A 17,220-nucleotide genomic window follows, 5' to 3' on the forward strand; every position below is an offset into this window, starting at 1 on the left:
GCGATCCGGTGCCTGGCCGCTTCCGGGTGTCTGTCGCTACGCCTCAGGGCCGCTCAGCCACTCAGTGAAGGAGGCGGGATCCGTGTGATCCGCTCGGATCCCGCCTCCTTCACTGAGTGGCCGAGCGGCCCTGAGACGTAGCGTCTCGGGCAACGTCAGACACCCGGAAGCGGCCAGGAACCGGGCACCGGATCGCCGTGATGCAGGACCCGCCACTGGAAGCGGGGAGGTAAGTGGACGTCTTTTATTTCAGCCACCTCCTCCCCGGACCCCCCAAAAAATTGCCCCCAGGCTGGATAACTCCTTTAATAATATATTGCTGCTGGAGCATATAAAACAATAAATGTTATCCTTACCTGTCCTTGCTTCATCTGTATGGCCAGTGTCTCCCGCTGAATGCAAAGCCTCCACTTTCAAGACAAACTCGTCTCAGAAGTAACAGCCCGCTCAGCCAATCATTGGTCGCAGGGCTGTTCTGTCTGCAGTCAGTGGGGGACACTGGCGACACCAGAGGAGCATGGTCAGGTAAGGATAATATGTTTATTGTTTTATATGCACCGGCAGCCATATATTAAAATAGGCGGACAACCCCTTTAATGTACACAACCGTGCAGTGTGACCAGGCCATGACCAGGGCCCAGACATCCCAAAGAATGTCATCCGCAGGCCACCAGCAGTCAAGAACAAAGGTATAGGAGCCCACCCTTCATACTATCCATTCCATGAGTCAGTACGCATGAACATGCCTAAACACTGGTAATGTGCACTGACCCAAACAACATATAGTATGCACGGTCATCTGAATAAGGCCTTAAAGCGCAGAAGGGAAAAAAAGTGTTAAGGAATCCTTCATGAGAAATCCATGTAAACAGAAGCACCATCATCCTCTATGTTAAAGTGTAACTATGAAGTTTCGCAGGCAGCACGATACGCTGTAGAAAAAAAAAAAACTGCTGCACCGCTCCTGCTGCAATCCAGGTAGAATTTTTCCAGCAGTGCTTTTGATTGCATGGAAGAAATCCATACCTGGTGCATGCCTGCTTCGGGAGTGTATCCTGTCGCCTGTAAAACTTTTTAATTTAGTTGAAGAAGCTGCCACAGGCCTGCATCTCATAGGTGCAAATGTGTGCAACAAAGCGGCTTCCTCACATCCTGGGCATAGATTCATCCATTACTGCCTGCCAGGATAATCTATGCTGGCATGCACATTTGGTAGTTGTGTCCCACCCTTATTCATTAACTATGGGGGGTCCATGTAAAGCCCTTCTAGAATGTGCCCCCCAAATGCTGATCCCTGGCCAGAGGTTTGTTTGTTTTACATCTATGACCTTCCTCTCTTATGTTGCCACTTCTTTGTAGGTATAAGGACCCCACCTAACCTGATGTATAGATGGCAGGTAAAGAACGATTGACTTCAGGTACTGACCGGAGTCTACAACCACCAACTTATGTGGATTATCAATACTAAGTGCTATACTGGAGTAAATGCTTTCTCTTCAGCTCCTACAATGAAAAATAGAAGATGGGCAAGAGACAAACCTAAGAAATGAATGGGATAAAAACCCAACGGAACCGTCCTATAATCCTGTATAATCCTGCCCACCTTGTACGCTCCAGGAGCCTGCTTATAAATGGATACAAATGGACAGGTAAGACAACGGACCAAGGTGATGACCACCGATTGTACTCCGGAGCTCATATAAACCTGCATGTAACAAACTGGGAAACATGGCCTCTACCGTTATGCATAAAAAACAGGGAAAACACATGTCCAAGGCTTAAGCTAAATGGTGTGACCAGAAACCACCATATAGAACTGTCTGATTGTGAGACTCCGCTTCTCATGCAAGTGAATGAGGTTTTGAGGCGACTTACAAGAAGCCATGACAGCAAAGCGAATTGCTAAAAAGTCAATGCACATGGGAGTCACATGGCCAGACACAACATGGCAGTTCCTGGTTACATGATCAGAAATCACAGTGTAGCCACAGACAGGAGAGAATTACTAATTAGGTTCCGTGATGTCTCTTTGAGACATGTTTTTTTTTTGTGAAAACTTATTGTAGGCCTATCCACAGAATACGCCCGACACTCCCCTCAATCAGATGTTCACCACAGCCACGTCACGCTCTCTACACAGTGGATAGAGCTGGACCCAAATGGTTCCATTTTGTAAGTAGTGGTTGCGTTGGTTAGTTCCCAGCATTTGCACTACACAATGAACAGGGTCTTCTGTTTCTATTCAGTATGTAAAGAAGGTGCTGCAGTTGTAGTGATCAGCTGGGGTTCTGGGTGTAGACAGGTCATCAATAAGATTTCACTGCAAAACTGCTTTAATATTCACAGGCCCAGCCCTATGTTTACCCTGGTAGCGACAGAGGTGTCGGGCAGCCATCTATCTTCTTTCCAAAAAGTAACGGATCTGTTCTTTCATTAAGAAGTCAGGGCAGCAAGCTGTCAGTCATCTCTCGTAGTCTATGCCCAACTAAAGAGACAATACAGGTTCACCCTCAGACAAGAAGACTCACTATACAGTCCTTTGGGCTGACTGCCCTTCTATAGCTTCTACATATAGAATCACTCTAACTACAAAACTGCCCAAAGGGGCAGAAAAATTGTCAGAGAGGAGTCAGGTGGAGAGGTGTTCACCTTCCTATGGATCATGGAGGTATAAACAATAGAAAACTTCTAACTTCAAACCAGTATAAAAGTCTTATGTCTCCTCGGAAAGAAGGGCGCCTGTACCCTACACTGCGGCACTTGTGGTGAACTTTTATAAAAAATACCTCAAGTATAAAACTGGTGGCCGTCAGACCTCTTCATGGTGGAAGGCCCACTTGTGTTTCATGAAATGTGATTTATGTGCGAAGCGTTTCCCGCACAGGCGGCACATGATAGGATTGTCATGATCGTGAATCTTCTCGTGTCTGGCCAGCTGGGACTTGGTGTCGAAGCGGTGGTCACATTTGCTGCAGGACACGGTCTTGCCTTTGGTGTGCCTCCTCTGGTGAACCAGCAGGACTGCACTTATGGCCGAATTTCCTTCCGCACAGTTCACACTCGAAGGGTTTCTCCCCGGTGTGCGCTCTCTGGTGGATGATGAACTGAGACTTGTAGTCGTACTGTATACCGCAGATAGTGCAGGCGTAGCGTTTAACCGCGTGATTTTCCGCCCGATGTTTGATCAGTAAAGATTTGGTAACAAACACTTGGCCACAGTCCTCGCACTTGACGTCCACCTCCTCCTCGTAACTCTTCAGGTGCTTCTGGGATTTAAGGTGCCTTTTAAAGGCCAGTCTTTTGGGGAAGGTCATGTCACACTTCTTACAGTGATAGATTCTTCCTTTCCTGTGTAGCAAATTGTATTTCTTCATTTTAGTGCTTTCATTGGATGCACTGCCATCCTTCGGTAAACTGGAAGAACCTGGAAGACTTGTAGATAAGTCGTCATCCCCTTGCGTAGAGTCATCTCCATCTTCTTCATCAGACAATACCTCGGACTCGCTGAACTCGCTGACAGCGCCATCTGGCAGCCAGTCTGGAGAATTTGGTTGTTTTGTGGTCTCTTTAACTTCTTCTTCACTTACTGATTCATCTGTTTGGTGGAAGCAGAAGACAAGTCAAGATGTCTACATGTGTGAGGTCAGAGGATCATAGGGTGAAGTATATTATTTCAATTAATGGGTTATACCAAAATTAACAGATGAAATGATGGGTGTAGAAGGTCACAAAGACTGTCAATTGTAATGTCTCATTACATGTCAAGAGTTATCGATTGCAGTGGGTCTCAGTGGATCAGTCAAGTCCAGTCCACTCTCCAGCCGGCCGAACATCTGACTCTTACGCTTCATAGATTATATTAAGCCGGATAGATTTATATATATATATATATGGGCCATTCCATCCAAACTAAACTTTTCGTAACACCCGTAACACCTAGTTAAACCTAGTAAAACTGAGACTTAAGAGTCTTAATGTATATTTATAACTTTTGTGGTTAAATTGCATTTTTTTAATTAGCGGTTAAAAAAAAATGTTTAACTAGTTGCTACGGTTGTTACGAAAAGGTTCAGTTTGGATGGAATGACCCATATATGGAACTGGTGGCCGTCTCACCTGAATCTGTCTCGTCCACCACTTCGGTGAGGTCCTGCGGCTCCTCTGTCACCACATCTCTATAGAGCTCTTTGTGTGACTTAATGTAGTTCCACTCCTCGGTGGAGAAATACATTGCAACGTCGTCACATTTTACCGGCACCTGCAACAAAGAAATGGGGAAATGGTGAGTTACCCCTGATAGCGTTTAGAGGGAAATTTCACTAACATTAATAATTACTAAATTCTTAGCCTGGACGGGACTGTATTTGTTTGTATTGTTTGTCCTTGAACAACCCAATTCAGAGAGTCACCTGGTCTAGGTCTCCTACGTTTCCAAGAAATGGAAACCACCACTAAATTACTTTCCATCCATAAACTTACTAGACTAGTGCGGAGACAATTTTCTCATGAGGTGGTTGAACCGCTATGATTCCCCCTCCTTTTGGGCTACCCACGATATCTGTACTCTGGCAAATCTAAATAACAATAATGTCTTTATCTCCTTTACTGACCTGGAATTCAAAACATACAATACCCCTCACACACTTCTTCCGATATCTAGAAATACGCATCGCCCTACAGAATCAGATACCAGATATATCATTGTTAGAGCAAACTCATTTATTTCTTCCTCTCCTCTTATCGGGACACTTAAGTCGCAGGGCTTGGCCTCTACCTTATAAACTCACCATCTGAAACAATGGCCGCTCACCCCATACCGGTAAGAGAGAAATGGGCTTCTACACTCCAAGCCTTTCAGGACGAGGACTGGGAAAATATATCAATTGTCAGTATCCCCTGCGGCAGATAACAAAATAATACAACTTAACACAATTCACCAGCCCCATCTTACCCCACAGCGCCTACCATCCTCTTGTCGGCTACCATCCTCTGTCTCTGCTGCCTCTTTACATTTATTATTGCTTGCCCCCCCATATATGCTTTCTGGGAGAAGGTCCTATTATTTCTGTCCTAAATAGCCTTCTCTTCCCACTGACCTTAGAAATTTGTCTCTTTGGAGGAAGACCATTGGAAACACCAACGCGACTCATGTATCTTCCTACAGGAGGAGCCGACTCTTGCTAAGAAATTGACAATTTTGGCTGATCACCTTTCTCTCCATAAACATGTGGGAACAATTAGTTAATTTAATTATTCCCAATTAAAATGTGCTGTATCAGCATTGGGGATGCCCATTGGAAATGTGGGAGATCTAGAACCAATCCCCTCTGACTACCATGAAACCTATACCTCACCCCCCTAATACATCATCATCCACTAATTCAGTTGTCCCTTACATTACATGGAACAATGGTTTAAACTGAATACTGAATTTCCTTATTTGACTTTCTATCCTCTCACAGATGCCATATATTCCATTGGCTTTGAAATGGTCCATGTCCATTACTGTGGAAATGTTGTTTCTATGACGTGTTATGATTAGCGTTGAGCAAAGTTGCTAAACTGTTCAGGTTCGGCAATGTTCTCTGAACGCTCAGCATTTGAATACCAATGGCTGGAAAAGTTGGATGCTGCCTTGGGGAGTGCTGAAAAACATGGATAGACAAGTTCATCAAGTCCGCTCAACACTAATTAGGACTCCATTATCAATAACATGAGTTCTTTGATACTCTAAAAAGTAGGAAAGGCTTGGGTATGAGGGGACTGGTGGCAATGTCCGGCACTGCACTCACCTCCTCTGGACTGTCAGGGGGGTCATCTCTCTCTGCAAGCACCCATTTCTATAGAGGAAGAAAGGTAAAAAAATTGAACTATTATTGAGTGTTTTAAGCCTTAACCCCAGGTGCTTCCCTTTCCCCAACCTCCTCACATCCTTTGAGAACACAAGACAAGGTTTGTCAGACATTAGCTTCACCATGTCTATATAGTGACCTGCACTACAAGGTCCAGAAGAGCTGGGCAGACCCCATCAGTATTGTTATGTCCAATGCCTGACACTGAGGTCCCCCAAAAGGCCAACGAAGATTCTGACAAAATTATTAGAGAAGGAAGAGTCATGTACAACTGGAGATCTCAAGAGGATTCACCTCCCCATTTACTTCTATATCTACTGGCCTCTATACAAGCCAGGCAGAAGGTACACATTGATGTGGATAGTGATCTTAAACTTACAGAAGGTTCCATAACGCCGCTAGACACTATCTTCTTAAAGGGTAACGCTAGCAACAAAAACATGTCACTTATCCACAGGACGTGTGTGAAAATGGGGTGTTCGACCTCTGCGACCCCAATTCTCCCCACAGCATGGAGCAGTGGGTCAATACACAGTCTATGCATTGTGTTTGGGAGATACCAAGTGGATATGGGATCAGCTATAGGGGCTGGAATATATCTAATGGTTTTTCTAGAAAAGGGAAAAAGTCGCACTTCCGAATCCAGGTAGTGGGTGCTATACGGAGTAAGTCCTTTGGCTCGGGATCCCAACAAATACAAAAGAAAATTCCGCAGCACACCAGCGTCAAGTGAAAAAAGAAGTGGTATTTATTGCATGTAGCAAGGAACACAAAAGGGATGCAACGTTTCTGTCTACTCCAAGACCATTCCAAGACCATGCTTGACAATGGTCTTGGAGTAGACAGAAACGTTGCATCCCTTTTGTGTTCCTTGCTACATGCAATAAATACCACTTCTTTTTTCACTTGACGCTGGTGTGCTGCGGAATTTTCTTTTGTAATTGTTTTTCTAGAAATCTTCCTCTGAGAATTTAGGTAGACAGATTACCAAGAGCTGCTTACATCTCCAGTCAGGAGAGCCACGATCTCCAGGACCTGATTCAGGAACTTCTGTGTCATCAGCTTGGAGGCTTCTTCTATAAAGGGTGTGTTAAGCAAATGCTGCATGAGAGAGACCTAAAAATACAAGAAAAATTGAGGGGATTAAGATGGAAACTGCTTCAATTATCTGAAACACAATACTCATTGTATTTTCAATGAGGGTAAAAAAAATAAAAATAAATCGAAAAACAGAGGCCAACTGTATGTGGTTCCTTATGCATGAGCTGAATGCAAGTCTATGTGTCCCCATTACTCCTGTGAGGCTTCCCATTCCTGCCTGTCTAGGTCTGTATCTCACATACATAACAGTCAGGTAGTGATTCACATGCAGGGCCCCGGCTTACCATCACTTCCTCCATGGCAAAAAATAGCCTGCTGTCTTTCACAGGGACGTTTCTTGGAAGCCGAGAGTTGTCTGGGGTCATTCCTTGCAGTAATGCCGCCCAGTTCTGTAGACTTGGCTCTTCTGATTCCTGGTTTGCCGCCATTCTCTCAGGCTGCCCCACACTCATGTCTTTTGGAGGGACAGCAGGACCGAACCTATAGAGGTAGTCGGGTCTAACGTTCCAGGAACTGTCTCTATGGTGAAGCTCCATCTCCGAGCACTGAATGGCCTTGTCAACCGAACAAGTTAGTGACTTCAAACCATTATAAAACTTTCCCATTCGTGTGGAGGTGGAAACTTCTCGGACGAGTATAGGTCTGGTGAGCACCCCGATGCTCCGGACGCCCCAGTAAGGGTCAGTGTTGGTGGCAATGTGCCGCAGTCTGTGGTTATAATCGGAGTACGCATCAGGCTGTTCTCTGGGAGGGTACGAGCCATCGAAACTGGAATCCGAATGAAATGGTAACTCGACCTCCTCCTCTTTTATGATGTTTCTTTGAAGGCCTGGAAATATAGTTGGCACGGCGTCTGGTTTGAGCTTCACTTCCGCACCGTGGATCATGTAACAATCGGGGGCAAAGTGATCAGAGCACATCCCAAACCTCTCCGAGGGGCTCATGTCCAGAACCTGCCGGGCAGCGAGGTCTAGATCACCAAAGTTCTGTCCCGTCTGCTGGAGCCACAACTTCACTGTTGAAAACTTATTTGGAAACATATGAATAGTGACATCAGGATGCTGGACCTCCACGAAGTTAGGACAGTCAGTAACAATACATCTAGACGTGACATCCGCCTGCAGGAAAAACAATCAACATTGGATATTATTTCATAAGATACAGTATAAAAGGTCCTCTTACTGCAGATGAGTGACAATCAGTAAGATCGCATTCGTTGGTAGTGGCTTTATACGGCACAAATAATCATGCAGCCAGGCCACACGAACGATCACTACATAATCCATAAGGCCACCTAAATAGATTGTTATCGACCGCACGTTTCTAGTTTAGATGGATGTGCGGCCAATAACAATGAGGTTACCGGTTACAGAAAAAAAATCACACCAGAAAACGAGCAGGATTTTGCCCTTTTAAACAAGCTGATTACCAATTTATTGAGGGTTCCTAGGACCATTCATTACTTATAATCTGCATATGTAAAAATGACCTTTTGACACTGGGTTATGCAGAAAAAGTCACTAGATGGTGATTATATGTTTCAGATACACATTACTAAAAAGCTGTCATGTTATAGAAACTACCAATGTAATACTGCCCTCTATAGACCAGAATATACAATCAGTACTATAATACTTTATGTACAAGAATATAACTACTATAATACTCCTCCTTTATACAAGAATATAACTACTATAATACTGCTCCTATATACAAGAATATAACTACTATAATAGTGCTCCTATATACAAGAATATAACTACTATAATACTGCTCCTATATACAAGAATATAACTACTATAATACTGCTCCTATATACAAGAATATAACTAATATAATACTGCTCCTATATACAAGAATATAACTACTATAATACTACCTCCTATATACAAGAATATAACTACTATAATACTGCTCCTATATACAAGAATATAACTATTATAATACTGCTCCTATATACAAGAATATAACTACTATAATACTGCTCCTATATACAAGAATATAACTACTATAATACTGCTCCTATACATAGGGATATAACTACTACAATACTGCTCCTATATACAATAATATAACTACTAAAATACTGCTCCTATATACAGGAATATAACTACTATAATACTGCTCCCTATATACAAGAATATAACCACTATAATACTGCTCCTATATACAAGAATATAACTACTATAATACTGCCCCCTATATACAAGAATATAACTACTATAATACTGCTCCTATATACAAGAATATACTACTATAATACTGCTCCTATATACAAGAATATAACTACTATAATACTGGTCCTATGTACAAGAATATAACTACTATAATACTGCCCCCTATATACAAGAATATAACTACTATAATACTGCTCCTATATACAAGAATATAACTACTATAATACTGCTCCTATATACAAGAATATAACTACTATAATAACTTGTGGAGCAGGTCTGAGTTAGCACCAAAGTCTGTGTAGTGTCAGCTGTATACCCATGAGCTAGGATCATGTGCGTAAGGAATCTAGGCAATGGAGGGCAGCATAGGGGTGCAAAAAGCTTATTGCAAAGTAAATCTATTGGGACTGTTTCCCGTGGCTAACCACGCATCTTCCGGCCCTGCGACCCCCATGCCACAGGACCAGGCCCAAAAACACCACACCAGAACCCGGCCAGCACCGCCGGCGGAGAAAGTCGCCCCCAAACAGCACAAGTCTGGATGAGGTATTGCGCTCACCATAGCTGCTGCAGTCAGAATGGGAAAATACAGGAGGGATTAAACTTAAAATTGTACATGGGGCAGTATGGCTTGATCAATTCATACACAAAATTCTGATGTGTTTTTTATTTAGCCTAGGGGCACTAGTATCAGCCATAGGTGTGAGGTGCAGCACGCTTTTTCTTCCCTGAACCGCATTTTGTTTCTCTCTTTTCTCCGTGTTTTGCACTCCTCCTGGTGAGACCCACATGACCGCAATTAGCAGGAGACACCTGGGTGCACATGGTTTTAATCCCTCCTGTCTTTTCCCATTCTGTCTGCAGCAGCTATGGTGAGTGTAATTCCTTATCCAGACTTGTGCTGCTTGGGGGCGACCTTCTCTGCCGGCGGTGCTGGCCGGGTTCTGGTGTGGTGTTTTTGGGTCTGGTCCTGTGGCATGGGGGTCGCGGGGCCGTCCCATGGCCCCCGTTCCCTGACTGTGCACGCCTGCGGGGTTGGTAGCCACTGACTGGCACGGTGTGGACTTAGTGTAGTGACCCATGTGTATCAGATACCTGCACGATGGTACATGGGGCAGTATGGCTTGATCAATTCATACACAAAATTCTGATGTGTTTTTTATTTAGCCTAGGGGCACTAGTATCAGCCATAGGTGTGAGGTGCAGCGCTTTTTCTTCCCTGAACCGCATAACTACTATAATACTGCCCCCTATATACAAGAATATAACTACTATAATACTGCCCCTATATACAAGAATATAACTACTATAATACTGCCCTATATACAGGAATATAACGACTATAATATAGCCCCAAATATATGTCAGTCCCTACCAGTATTATAGATTATAAACTGAAGAGACTTGCCGATTGCTCCTGGTCTGGGTGGAGTGGACTGGTGGCTGTGCACTGGGAGTAGCGCTGCTCCACCTTCAGCGGGGTGGTGCTGGTGGAAGTGCTGGTCCCGCTGCTCACTAGAGATGGTGAGGAGGAATCATAGTCACATTCTTCAGTTTTAATATGGATGATCCTGGAGTCCAATGACGAAGAGGACAGAAAAGAAGGCTGGATAAAGAGAGTAGGGACGGCATCCTTCTTTAGTATCCTCTGGGACCCATCAACCATCGTGTAGCTTTCTGGAGAGAAGTGGCGAGAACAGATCCTGTATTCAGATCGCGATTTGTCATCAATGATTTTTTGGGAAACTTCAGCAATGTCCTGGAAGTCCAGTCCTGTCTGTAGTAGCCATGACTTTATCCTCTCAATGGTATCGGGAAATGAGTGAAGAATCAGGCCGTGGAGATCGCTCTTGGATGTTATCGTACATCCCTTCACGATGCAAGATGTCATCCTGCAAGGAAAATGGAGAAAAACAGAAATAAGAAGCATACAACCATTCAGCTCCCTGTGTTTAATGGATCATGCGTTTGTGACACGCATAGACTGTAAAAGTATTACAATCTACACCCATTTATTTACCTTTTTTGAATATAAATGCTCCATTGGTCAATGTGATTGAGCTTTCGAAGACAGCATTTCCAGCTGTAATACACCCATGTGATCCACAGGGGGCATAACTGTTCCAGTTAATGCAGAGTTTTTTTCTGACAATTCTATGAAATAACGCACATATTGCCGGTATCGTTGGGGGGGGGGGGGGGGGGGGGGGGGGGGGGGGGGGGGGGTGTTTTGGAGCTTACCTTTCATAAAGGTCGGGGAAACTTCCAGATCTGAATCCGTAGGATTGACAGATAAGGTGCAGAGTCCCTATAAAGAGAAGACAAGCGATATAGTGACCAGGACCGGGCACCACAGAACAATGACCAGGGCCGGAGATGGCAATACAGTGAGCAGGGGTGGACACCAACAATACAGCGAGCAGGGCCGCACACCAACAATGCAGTGACCAGGACCGGACACCAACAGTACAGCGACGGCTGACATAGTGACCATGGCCATACAATAGTGATAACCAAACATCAGAAAAATGTCCGTGTTTGGCCATGTGGCACTCAACTCCTGGTGTCTGGAGAAAACCTGAAAACCCTAATGATGCTTGATGGGAGTCCTGGAAAACATGGATACAGCCAGTTTTCCTGATAGCCCTAGGGTGGCATCCAATTTCTCCAGACGCTGAGAGATAAATGCTGAGTGTTTGGCCCCACAGTCAAACATGGACATCATTACCCGATGTTGGCTCATCACCACCAGAAAGCAACAATACAGTGACCACAGGCGGACACCAACAATACAGAGACAGCGAGATCAGGGCCGGACACCAACACTCATATTTTTATCTAGTAAAGGTGGACATTTCCTGGCACCCTCACCCCCAAATCACAAGAAGTATAAACATTATTACTCCTGCTATACTTAAGGTGCACCTGTCACAAGGTTTTATATCACCCGGTCGGAGCCGTCACAGAGATCTCAGTGACATGGTCCATTTTTTTAAATGGCTGCCCAGTTCCCACCATCTGCGCTGGTTTCACATGCAAATCAGGCCGCTCTATGCACTGGAGATGGGGCTGCCCACCCCCCACTCGGTGGTGACCCTCCTTCATAATCAAGTCTGGCTGCGTCACTGACGGGAGGGGATATTAGTACACTGGGGCCAGCGGGCCCATCTCCAGTGCATAGAGTGGCCTGATTTGCATATGAAGAAAGTTACGCAAGTGATTTTAAAAAATGGACCACTCCTCGGAATCTTTGTGCCGGCGCCAGACAGGTGATATAATTTTTTTTCTTTTCAATATCCTTAGGCTATCACACGTCTGTAATTTTGCAGACCTAAAAGACGGGGAAAGCCTGTAATGAAGAGTTTACTTATCCGGCATGATGTTTCAATATCATGCATGGACCATTGAAAATTTTTGAATCTCCGCGGCACTGTAGTAACGCCCGACGTTACCACCCAACAGCAGCTTTTTTCAAAGAAGATTTTGCAAAGAGTAAGCTAGCCACGTGGATGCTGACATTTTATAATGTATGTTTATGGTGTGATAATGGCAATATCGGAATATCACTCCTGAATGATTGACAATCAATTTAAGCCTATCAGTGACTGTTACTTGATGTATCCCTTAACGTCAAGTTTTGAAAATATTTTACAAGAGTGCAACATGTAACATGGTTTTATTAAAATTCTGCTCACGTGAAGGGGTTAAGGTAGTTTCAGACTATTCATTGCTAATGTGCAAGTTTTGTGATTTGTGTAGGAAGTGAAGGCACATGAAGGACTGCACCTGCGTTAGCACGTAGTCGGAAAATCCTGCAGGTATTGCAGAAGGTGCGCATGTTTCTGGACATTCAGTAAGAATTTCTTGTTGTAGTTGTTCTACTGCGCATGTATCTGGTCCTGGAAGTAATCCTGAACCAATTTACTTATGATGCGCATGTAATTAGACTTAACAATATTTCTGCCAAGTCTCTGCAAGTGCACATGTATTAGGACTTTAAGAGGAAATACATTCCCTAGGCCCAGTACTATGTACATTCAAATACTGGTAATGCAAATAATATGATTGTAGTATGTTTGTATCTCAATATTTATGTGACATTTTCCGTAGACCAAAGAAGGTAAGTACGCTTATATTATTACTATGAATGTCCTTAATATATTGTGCCAATGCTGTATCTGTTCCTGTCGTAACATTGCTGACATGATTGCAAATTCTTAGTCGTAGTAGTTGTTAAGTTTTGCCTACGGAAATTTTGGGGCAAGTGCAAAACGCTACATATATGACTCCTCTACTTTTGCAGTTTTTCCACTCTACTATTTACAGGGTTTGTGAATTCCGTCCTATGAGGTAGAAATTTGCAAAAGGAACACCGACCACAAGGGTGCGCACCCTTCACCGTTGGTCTTGTCGTCGTGCGAGTGTTTTTGTAATTTAAGTAGCTGTGGACTAGCATATCCTTGAGGTGTCTGTCTCTGCGATAGGTGATGTTGGGGTGGTCATTAAGTACAACATGCACATCTTTGTCCGCACGCAACACTGGCCAGTATTCGCGAATAATATGAGTGACCTCCTGTGCGCATTGGTCATAGGTGCTGATTCATCTAATGATCTTCTTCGAAGTATAGGTCTGTTAACATTCTCCTATTAGCTCATTCCTTGTTATTTCTTTTGCTCTCTTAAATGCCTTAAATGTAAGGGTTGATCTTGGATAGCCTTGTGCTTTAAAGCAGCTTTGTAGTTTTTTTACTTTCTTTAATGAAGTTAAAAACTTTGAAGCAATAACGGCGAGCCCTGAGGTATTGACCAGTTGGAATTCCAAATCTCAGAGTCCTTGGATGACAACTTTTTCAATGTAGTACATAGAGATGAGCGAACCGGGTTCGGGTTAGAGTCAATCCGAACCCGAACGTTCGGTATGTGATTAGTGGTGGCTGCTGAACTTGTATAAAGCTTGTATAAAGCTCTAAGGTTGTCTGGAAAACATGGTTACAGCCAATGACTATATCCATGATTTCCACATAGCCTTAGGGCTTTATCCAACTTTACCAGCCACTGCTAATCAAATGCCGAACGTTCGGGTTCGGATTGACTCGGGCATGCTCCAGGTTCGCTCATCTCTAGTAGTACATTATTGGTTGCTGCATCCTTGCGGTACATTTTTGTCAGCCCATTATATTCCTCAGTAAGACTAGAAAATTTACCCCCCCCCCCCCCCCACCTCAGAGGTGAAATACATACTGATTTGATTGTTGTTTAAATGAGAAACAAACTGTGCAAGAAGTTCCCTGCCTCCTTTCAAAAAAATAAAAAATAAAATGTGCTTTGTGAAGTGGATGTTACTATCAGTGAATACAATTTGGTCCACCCACCACCGGAGGAGGGTGCACAAATCGCGCCCATCGCTGTACCTTTAAGTTGCCTGTAGCTAGTGTCATCAAAGGTGAAAAAATTGTGAGTATCTCAGTAGTGGACAGGGTGAAGATATTGTAATTTTGGTACTGGATGCTTTTTGGAGGGGCTTGGGGTTTTTCCCACTAAGGTTGGGTCGGCCCGCCTACAGTGCTTCAGCTAGGCCTGGGGTACAGTCACTTTAAGTATTTTCCTACTTATTCTCTTAGGATAGATGTATGTTTATCCCAGGCAGGTGTACATTCTGTTATTTACCAACCACATCTGCTGGAATATTCTTTATAGATTCTGTCTATCACAGGTGTACCTACGATAGGAAAATTTGCAAAATTGGCAGCGTACCAAATACTGTAGCCCCCTATAATACATATCTCTGTATTTGCTATAGCCCCCCCATATTATACATATAATAGATGGTTATAAGTCTGTATTAGCTGAAAACCCCTCCCCCTATAATGGATGGCTATTACCCTGTATTAGCTGAGCCTCCTATAAAAATATAAAGGATGGTTATATATCTGTTATAAGCTGTGGCCACCCTATAATAAATATAATGGAGGGTTATAATACAGGGATGTCATATCCCTGTATTACATATAGCCCCCATAATACATATAATGGATGGTCATATTCCCTATATCAGGGCCGTTCAACTTCGAATTCGGTAAGAAGATTCACTCAGAAACCCCTGCCCGCGGACTCCGTCCCGAATCCCTTCTGCTAAGTCTTTCAATGGGAAGGCCTCGGGCAGGCAGGGGATCCAAGCAGGATCTCCGCGCCGAATCTGTAGTGAACGGGCCCTTATATATAGCCCCTATAATACATAGAATAGATGGTCATATCCTGTATTACCTATAGCCTCCCCCATTATACATATAATGGAGGTTTTATCTCGCATTAGCTATAGCCCCCCCATTATACATATAATGGATGGTTTATCTTGCATTAGCTATAGCCCCTGTATAAGGGAAAATATACCCCTGTATTAGCTATAAACCCCCCCCCCCATATTATTCTTAACATATAATGATGGTTATACCCATCTGTATACATATAGCCCCCATATTATACATATAATGGATGTATACCCCTGTATTAGCTATAGCCCCATATTATACATATAATGGATGGTTATACCCCTGTATTAGCTATAGCCCCCATATTATACATATAATGGATGGTTACACCCCTGTATTAGCTATAACCCCCCCATATTATACATATAATGGATGGTTACACCCCTGTATTAGCTATAGCCCCCATATACATATAATGGATGGTTATACCCCTGTATTAGCTATAGGCCCCACATATTATACATATAATGGATGGTTATACCCCTGTATTAGCTATATCCCCCCCTATAAGAGATGAATATACCCCTGTATTAGCTATAGCCCCCCCTATAAGAGATGAATATACCCCTGTATTAGCTATAGCCCCCCTATAAGAGATGAATATCCCCTGTATTAGCTATAGCCCCCCTGTTACACAGGTCAGTCACGTGTTCCCCCTCACAGAGACTCGGGACCCCCCGGTTACACAGGAGGCTGCGGTACAATCAGGTGAGGGCTCACACACACCTCCCTGCTGTGTACACCAGGGTAATGGCGGTCACACATGAGCCCCTCCTGTGAGGAGATGACAGAGCGGGGTCTGCGCCCCTCACATTACCTGCCCCAGACACCCAGCGTGCAGCTTGGAGGGAACAACACTGCCTCTGCCCGCTGATTGGCTGCGGCGGCGAGGTGGACGTCACCACGCCCTGCCCGTCGCCGCAGCGCTTTTGGGGAATGTGGTTTCACTCTGTTAGGCGCCAAAGCGTTTGATTGGCAGTGGCTCGTTACGTCGCGCGGCTGGTAGGCGGGAACTCTACGTCTCATCGAAGAGCGGGAAACCACAACTCCCACAATCCTTATCGGACGTAAGGAACCATTTAATGACGTCACGGCCTGTTAGCCATCAACGAGCCGCTTCCTTCCAACCGTGTTATTTCCATCTTGTACGCTGCTGAGTGAGGTAGGTAGTGAGTTTCCTGCTTATAATGTACAGGTTATAATGTATGAGCACTAGACTCTGCTCTGAAGCCCCTCCCCCTCTATGTTATATTATTATGTCATCGAAGCTGATGTATAATCATTCTATTGTGGTTATATTAGTGTTCTGCAGCTTTTGGCTCCTCAGATGCTGCAAAACTACCTCAGGGCATGCTGGGAGTTGTAGTTTTGCAGCAGGCGGTGAGTATTGCATTATTATGTGGTGACAACATTGTGTCGAATTACATCTCGCATCGCCATGATGACATTTTTGGTCATGTGACTTTCAGAAGGAAACAATTGGGGCTGGCAGCAGCTCTACAGCGTATCGGTGATATCCGGCAGCGTCTATTAGTCCTTTCTCCGCCAATTGCTCGTCCTTGTTTGCCCATAGCAACCACAGTGCAGAAGATGGCTGTGGAGAATGAAAGCTGCTCTGTGATTGGTTGCTATGGGCAACACACATTTCTTAATTCGCGTTTAAAGCAGGGGTCTCAAAACTCGCGGCCCTCGGGACACTAGTTTGCGGCCCCCACCTCACCCAGTGACCCGCATTATATGTGGCCCGACCCAGTGATGTCGCTAAGCATTAAGATTCGGGCCAGTGCCCCGGACAGGAAAAGTCTTTTGGCTACCGACGTC

At 44.2% G+C, this 17,220-nt stretch overlaps 1 protein-coding gene across 1 annotated transcript; it reads right to left on the reverse strand.

Annotated features, from left to right (window-relative positions):
• Positions 1-2,960: 2,960 nt before the first annotated feature.
• Positions 2,961-11,416, reverse strand: LOC138775741 (uncharacterized). The gene is made up of 7 exons (XM_069956018.1): positions 11,372-11,416; positions 10,539-11,022; positions 7,238-8,071; positions 6,855-6,968; positions 5,793-5,840; positions 4,117-4,258; positions 2,961-3,595 (listed from the first exon to the last, which is right to left on the reverse strand). The coding sequence occupies exons 2-7, from the start codon at positions 11,019-11,021 to the stop codon at positions 2,961-2,963; spliced, it is 2,256 nt and encodes a 751-aa protein (XP_069812119.1). The 5' UTR covers position 11,022; positions 11,372-11,416.
• Positions 11,417-17,220: the final 5,804 nt, after the last annotated feature.

Source organism: Dendropsophus ebraccatus, unplaced genomic scaffold (genome assembly GCF_027789765.1).
Source record: "Dendropsophus ebraccatus isolate aDenEbr1 unplaced genomic scaffold, aDenEbr1.pat pat_scaffold_1988_ctg1, whole genome shotgun sequence".
Classification (NCBI taxonomy): Eukaryota; Metazoa; Chordata; class Amphibia; order Anura; family Hylidae; genus Dendropsophus; species Dendropsophus ebraccatus.